A 7,188-nucleotide genomic window follows, 5' to 3' on the forward strand; every position below is an offset into this window, starting at 1 on the left:
GGAGGGTGGCAGTGAGCCCTGAGCCTGGTGCGGCACAGACCTCGGGGAGACAGCCCAGCGTAGCGGAACAAGGAACTCACTTCCATTTTTATTCAGCAGGAAATGCAGGCAGACTTCCTAGGGCCAGACGTGGGGAAAGTACTTCTGGTTGATTAACAGTAGTGAGTGGGCTCGACCGTGTCCACAAAACGGTGGGCTGAGGTCCGACCCCCAGAACCTGAGACCGTGACCTCACGTGGAGCTGGGGCCGCTGCGGGGGTACTGGGTCCGGATGAGTTCACAGCGGGGTCGGGTGGGGTGGGGAGGGGCGGGACCACAATCCCACACGACCGGCGCTGTTGTGGAGAGTGGGCATCCGAACACAGGGAGAACACCGTGCGAACGCGAAGACAGAGATTGGGGGGTCGCGTCCACGAGCCAAGGCATCCCAAGGCCGGGCGGCACCCACCAGCAGTGGAGGGAGGGGCCCGGGACACTTGACCCAGCCAGCGTCAGCCTCCACACCGAGGGGTGAGGAGCTCCCGTCGTTGAAGCCCCCCCCCGCCCCCCACAGTGGTTCTTTGTCCGGCGGCCCCGGGAAACAAGACAGCTGTGCTCCACTGCGATCTCACGTCCAGCTTTAATGGAGACCGTGTTCGCGCAACCCCGACGGCCAACACCTAGCGCCCGCCACCACCGGCAGAGAGCAGCGTGCAGGCTGCCCCCTCCACGGTGCAGGCGCGGGTTCGGCCCCGTCACGGGGGGCGCACGTCCAGCACGGCGCGGCCAGGCTGCTCCTCACCCGGGGACGCTGACGGGGCCGCGCCCACGTGCGCAGCGGTGATCCAGGGGGTGTCTGTGCTGGAGACAGAAGTTGCCGCCGCACTGGTCACAAGCCACCGGCAGCATCTCCTTCTTCTTGCACCCGCCCCTTGAGCACCGGTACGTGAAGACCTGAGAGGGCCAGAGTGACGTCAGCACCCCCACCGCTCCGGCAGGCAGTCACCCACCCAGCGGCCCCCGTGCGACCGCCAACACCCGGGAGAAACGGTCCTTGGCTGCGCGGAGCGAGGAGGTTGAGGCTTCCGAGAAGCGTTTCACGGTCATCACGGTCAGCAGTGACCACAACGGCAGGGCACCAGGAGACAGGAGCTTTCACAGGTGACAACCACGAAAGCCGCCCTTTAGCTGGAGGTTCACACAGGGGGTGAGGGTGTGCCGGGTGGGGGGCGGGCCCAGGGACATGAGGGGAGGGGGCCCAGCGTGGGGCACCATGCAGAGCCCCACAGAGAGCAGCGGGCTCCAGGGGCTCTGCAGACGAGGGGTGTCCCAGCAGCCATCAGTTCTTGGGTTTTGGGGGGGGGGAGGTTATGATATAAACGTGCAGGCACCTCCGAGCCTGTGAAGGTCAGAACGCCAGCGCACCGGCACTGTCCAGCAGCTGCGGGGAGCCCTCCGGCACGGACGGGCAGCCGGGGGGGCTGCCTCGGGGGAGACGAGTGCATGCAGACGGCGTGGGGACCTGGCGCTGAGGGTCCGCTGCCGGCAGCAGGCCCCACCGACGCCAGCAGGAGACAGGCGCCCGCTCTCCGGCGCCCTGCAGAGGCCTGGGCGAGTGCGGCAGCGGGCAGGAGCCCACGGGAGGACGGGGCGGGGACACGGAGGACAGCGAGGAGCGCACGCTCCGCGGCGAGGGGAGGGCTGATGCTCCCTCCACTTGGCCCCGGAACTCCGGAAGCCAGGGGCGGGCTCCCCAGGCAGGGCGTCGGACGGGCCCGAGAGAGAGCCCAGACGACACAGACCTGCACGCTTTCCTGAGGAGGGTCAGGGGGCGACCACAGCGAAGGCAGAGCCCACACTGCCCCCACTGAGCAAAGGAGCGGTCGGCCACCCAGGCAGGCGAGGGGACCTTTGCTGTGACCCAGGCTACACAGAGGAAAAAACTCGTGAGGAAAGACGGGAGGCCTGTCCCGAGGGCAGTGCCCGACAGGGGTCGGGGAGGAACGAGAGACTCCGGGACGGCATCCCAGAGTGGAGACACTGCGGCTCCCGGCCCGGATGAGGGTGGGCCCACACCCGGGGCGCTCCGCGTCGCTTCCAGACTGCAGGACAGAGAGCAGACCCTCCGGCCGCCCAGAGGGAAACTGGCTCCCCCAGGGGCACAGGAGACGGCCTGGGCGCTCTCTGACAGCAAACGCCAGGGTACGAAGCCGCGCCCGCAGGCGCCGAGGGAGGGATTCGGAGCAGGGACGCTCTCAGCTGAGCAGGGGCAGGGAATAAAGACCCTGGAAACTCAGGTCCATCTGTCTCCCATCCTCACTCGCGGGGAGAAAGTGGGGGGTGTTCCGCCACCAGAATAGGGGAATAAACCAAGGACACAGGAGACCGGGGACACACAGCAAGGCAGATGCGGGGAACTGGGGCCCCGCCCCGTGAGAGAGAAGCGTGCGGGGAACCTCTGGGCCACGTCTCCGAGCACAGCCCACCCCACAGCCGCTGGGAGGCGGGGCGTGGGGAGGAGAGCACGGCACCAGACCAGGCACAGGAGCCCGGCGCTCAGCTCGTGCCGTGGTGAGCAGGCGACGCCCAGGCCAGCGCAGGCACGCCAGACCCGAGACCTAGCAGCACGTGCCCCGGGCCGACCGCACTGGCGGTGAGCCGAGGGGCGCCCCGCCCCCACGCACAGGTGCACAGCCGGGCTAAAAGCCCAAGGCTGCCGAGCAGGTGCGGGGGCCGGCCTGTTTCACTTCCTCTTACCCTCCCCTCGGAGGTGCTCCGGGAAAAGTGCACGTTAACAGCGCGGTTCCCGAAAGCCACATTAACCCTCCACCTCGGGAGGACGGGGTGACGTTCCCGCGGGGACGCAGACCCGAGCGCGGCCCTCACTCCTCGGAGGACGCGTGCACACGGCCCAGTCAAGACCGCCACCCCCGACACGGGCGACACCAGCCCGCCCCCAGAGCGTCCCCTCTCTCGGCGCCGGGGCTGGCTCTCGGTTGGGAACCGGCCGGCCCCCAAGGACGCTGGCGTGCACGGGGCTGACACAGGACCGTCCTCACCTTCTCTCCTGTCCTAGCGTGGAGCTGGCAGTCTCTGTCCATGTGCTCACCGACCACGGCATCTGGTACCTCCCCCTTCTTCACTGGGACCGGGCGGTCACACAGCGGGCACACCGGGACCTGCACGTCCTGCAAAGAGCGAACACGAGGAGACGTTCCAGGCCGAGACGAGCAGAACTCATGCGAGAGAAAGGCACGGAGGTGCAGTGCAGGTAAACGCAGACGGGGTCCAGGCCGACCCCCGTGCGAGGAGGGTGCTGTTAGTTTCAGGACTAACGGGACCGTGCCCCAGGACTTGAAGTGGCCTTGCATGGAGTCCAGGGCAAGCTGGAGTTCAAGCACAAGGGCCGTGACCTGCCTGCAGGGGGACCCTGAGTCAGGGGGCGAAGGCAGCCAAGGAAGGGAGCTGGTGAGTGCAGCCCAGCGGTCTCAGGACGAGGGCTGCTTGTCCGGCACCGTCTGGGTGAGAGGGGGACCTGCCCAAAGACCCCCGAGTGGAGACGGCGGAAGAAAACCCCACCGGGAGGCGTCTGGCTCCCTCCCCCGCCCACAGCCGTCCTGACCCATTCTGACTTCCCCACACGGGGGGACTGGCTCATCGGCCGGTGAGTGGGCGCACGGCTGGGCGAGGCAGGCACTCAGGCACAGCGGGACCAGCCAAGCCCGAGACTGGGGGCGGGTGGGGGCGCTCCACAGGCACCGACGCAGCGCCCAGCTGCTGAACACCCCGCACAGCTGAGACCACCTCCTGAGAGGAGACTCGGCTCGTTGAGAACACTGAGGTGGGTGACAGCTGACCTCCAGACCGGTGACAGGCGATCACAGACGCGTGGGGCCTGCTGTCTGGGGCTGAGAGGGAAGGTCGCCCAGGGGCCGCCCCTCCAGCCAGCGAGTCTGCCCAGCCCAGAAGCAGAGCACCGCTCGCAGATCACGGGCAGACTCTCCCTGCCCAGGCTGCATGGGGGGAGGCCAAGTCCACAGGCAAGCCAGGCAGTCTGGTGCTGTCATCAGCGCCTGGTAACCGTGAGTAACGTGTGTGAGTCACCCTGCCCCACCCCATGTCCTGGGACCTGCGGGAGGGTCACACCCCGGCCGGCACTGACCAGAGCACGGACCGCAAGGCAATCCCGTCGCCGACCACCGCGACGGTGGCCAGCAGAGTGCCGGCGCAGAGCTCACCGAAACCGCCTCCACGGCACCCTGAAAGGAGGCACGCACAAGCTGGGAGCCACCTGCAAGGCCCATAACTAAGGCATTGGACTTTGGGGCTCAGCCAGCTGGTGTCCTTAGTCACCTCCCAGTTCCGGTCACATGCTACCTGAGCCACCCGAATGTGACATCAGGGTGCACCATCGCCCAGAGAAGGAGGCATTTCGATACCTTCCCCGCTACATTCCACAGCAAACGGTCAACCGTCTCTTGTGCCCATGAAAACACAGCTTTGTTTTTCCTTAAATCAAAGCAACTAAGTATTGTAACATGTAAAGCAGTTTTGAGTGTTTGGGTACAACAATCCGATTCCAGGAACCCCTGGACAGGAAGGGTTTTCTCTGTTCAGAGCTCTGCTGTCCGGGACTCCCTGTGAGGTGGACACGCTCCGTGTCTGCACTGTCCGACCCAGGAGTTACCGTCACGCACGGTCACTGGACACCTGAGCCGTGGCCAGTGTGACTGAGAGGCTGCAGAAAGTTTTGTTCAGTTTCGATTGTGAGCTCCACGCGGCCAGCGTCTACTGCGGAAAGCACAGCTTTAGGGAGCGAGAGAATCTTTCCGAGAGAGAGTAGTTACCTTCTTGAATGCAGAGGGGCACTTGTGTGCAGCACGAGCAAAGTGATCCTTACAGAACTCTTGCTCACACGCGTCACATTTTAGTGGAAGGAAGTCTGGAAAAACAAAACACAAAAATGGTCAAGCGTCTAGAAGACTAAAGAACTGCAGACCACGCTCAGCAGGTGTCCCCTACACTGAGCTCTCGAGGGCCATCAAGCACACCCTTGAGTTAGCACACGCAAGGAGAAGGACGCCGGGGTGGTGGCGCTCACAGCGGCAGGGACACGGAGGAGCACGTGAGGCTCTCTGTGTCCAGGGAGAGCGTGTGGCCCCGTGAGGAACTAGGCAGCATCTTCTGTCCACCGGGTCCCGGCAACCACTCTGCCGGCCAGCTCTCCCCATAAAGCAGCCAACAAAACGCCCGCCTTTCATTAACATTCTCTGAAAAGCGCTTACCCAGCCGATTGCACATTTTCTCTGAGCAATGCTTCCCCAGGTCCGGGAACTCCATGGTGAGGCCGAACGGGCAGCACAGCGGCAGCGGCGGGATCACCTGCAGGAACCAGGGGGTCAGCAGGCGTGGACCACGGCGAGTCGCCCCTGGGGTCTGACTCACAGCAGAAGAGAGTGAACGCTAGGCGTCCCCGTCACCCCAGGCCCTCACAGGACTGGAAGCCTCACAAACTCTAGTCCCTCAGCAGAGAGACGAGGGAGGGGCAGCACAAGTCCCGCTCCTTTGGAAACCGTCCCCTTGGACTCCCAGTTTAGGAAGCTGGCCCCGAATTCTGGTTTTCCTGGGTCCCCGGTGGGACTCCATGGACAGGGACTCCCACCTTCAGTCTGCACCACTGCCAGTCAGAGTCGCGGCCTCAGCGAACTCTGAGTCACAGTCCCTCCTGCTCACGCACTCGTGGACCCAAACAAACCCCGTTCCAGGGCCCAGGGCCGAAATCCCACCTGTGGACTGCACTACCCCAAAGACACGCAGCAGCTCCATCCCTCCCTGCTCTAACTCCTTGGCGCGAGGAGTTTCACTCAGAACTTACTCCGTAATGACAGCTGGGGGCTGACCCCGTGGAGAACAGACAACTAGGGGAGTTGCTGCTTTGGGGAGGAAACAGGCCCAGCACGGCCTCCCAGGGTCCCCTCCACCCAACCTCTGAAGACTCGCCCCTCCCGGAAGTCAAGTCCCAGGGGCAGGGAGCGTCCCCTGTGCGGTCCCCCAAGCCCCAAACAACATGTGCTCGTGCCCCTCCCCTCGGCCCAGCGTCACTGCCTCCAAAGGGCCTCTGCCACCGCCCTCACCACGCTGCACCTAAGCCGTAGGGCCCCGCTACCCTCCAAGGATCCGGTCCTTCTTTCCGGGCACCGCTGGTTCCCCACGACAGGTCCGTCAGCCCTGCGGAGCGAGGGGCCACATCGGGTTCCCCCGGCGCTGTGCCACAGCGCGCGAAGCGGAGTAAGTGCGCCGACTCCTTGTGGAAGGAACTGCCGAGAACCCGACCTCGGTCCTGGACACCATGGCGGCGGCGTGAGAGCCCCGGACCGGGGGGCCCTCTGCTTGGGCCTTAGCACGGAATCTCTCCCCACAAGCCGGGGCTCGGGCGACTGGCGACAGTTGCGACCGCGTGTGACCCCGGCGCCACGCTCCAAGACGCCTGTTGCCGCCCCTGCGCCCGGCCCGGCCTCCTACCTGGCCTTCGTGGGAAGCCCGCACAGACGCGGAGGCGAGCGGAAGGTGGCGCAGACGGGAAGCTGGGCCGCCCCCTCCGTGGTCAGCCCTGAGGCACAAAGTCGAAAAGGTGAAAACTGGACCCGAGCGGCGACCCACGCCAGTCCGAGCCCGCGGAAGAGCGCAACATCTCGCCGCTCGGGGTCCCTCGCATTTATTTGCAGCCGACGCGCAGGACCGCAGCCGGCACCCCGCTGTTCCCGCGCACCCGATGACGACACTCCCGGACAGCCAATCGCGTCCCGCCTCGGCCCGGCGTTCCCGTCGCGCCCCTAAACGTCACTAGCAGGCTGACCAATCCTGTCCCGCGCTGCCGGGTCGGCCCGCCCCCCCCCCCCCCTCGGCCCTCCACCTCCCTTCTCCAACAATCCGGCAGCTTCTGGGCGCGCAGTCACCGTGACACAGCTGTGCGCTGGCGCGCGGAGCCCGTGCGCGGCGCCGGAAAGCTGAGTCAGAGCCTGGCGGCGCGCACCAGCGGCCTCGCCAGCCTGGAGCAGGTGCATGGGCCTCTGCCAGGTCCGGAGCTGTCAGGGTCGCGGCCGGCGTGCGTTGTCCCTGCGCCCGCAGAACCAGCGCAAGGCGATTGCCAGTCACACCGACATCTGCTAGGTCTCTCCATCGTTCCGTTTGTGGATTAGCATTGTGTAG

General features: G+C 65.7%; 1 protein-coding gene across 1 annotated transcript; it reads right to left on the minus strand.

The window, feature by feature from the left end:
• Positions 1-602: 602 nt before the first annotated feature.
• On the minus strand, positions 603-6,763 carry ZFAND2A (zinc finger AN1-type containing 2A). The gene is made up of 5 exons (XM_028528733.2): positions 6,502-6,763; positions 5,265-5,361; positions 4,827-4,921; positions 3,039-3,167; positions 603-933 (listed from the first exon to the last, which is right to left on the minus strand). The coding sequence occupies exons 2-5, from the start codon at positions 5,317-5,319 to the stop codon at positions 778-780; spliced, it is 435 nt and encodes a 144-aa protein (XP_028384534.1). The 5' UTR covers positions 5,320-5,361; positions 6,502-6,763; the 3' UTR covers positions 603-777.
• Between the last annotated feature and the right edge of the window lie 425 nt (positions 6,764-7,188).

This window comes from Phyllostomus discolor, chromosome 13 (assembly GCF_004126475.2).
Source record: "Phyllostomus discolor isolate MPI-MPIP mPhyDis1 chromosome 13, mPhyDis1.pri.v3, whole genome shotgun sequence".
Classification (NCBI taxonomy): domain Eukaryota; kingdom Metazoa; phylum Chordata; class Mammalia; order Chiroptera; family Phyllostomidae; genus Phyllostomus; species Phyllostomus discolor.

Excerpts from the sequence above, each read along its gene's own strand:
- ZFAND2A (XM_028528733.2), bottom strand. The coding sequence starts at position 5,319 with ATGGAGTTCCCGGACCTGGGGAAGCATTGCTCAGAGAAAATGTGCAAT. Across the intron at positions 4,922-5,264 it reads GAAAATGTGCAATCGGCTGG|ACTTCCTTCCACTAAAATGT; the intron begins GTAAGCGCTTTT and ends TTGTTTTTCCAG. Across the intron at positions 934-3,038 it reads ACGCTAGGACAGGAGAGAAG|GTCTTCACGTACCGGTGCTC; the intron begins GTGAGGACGGTC and ends TGGCCCTCTCAG.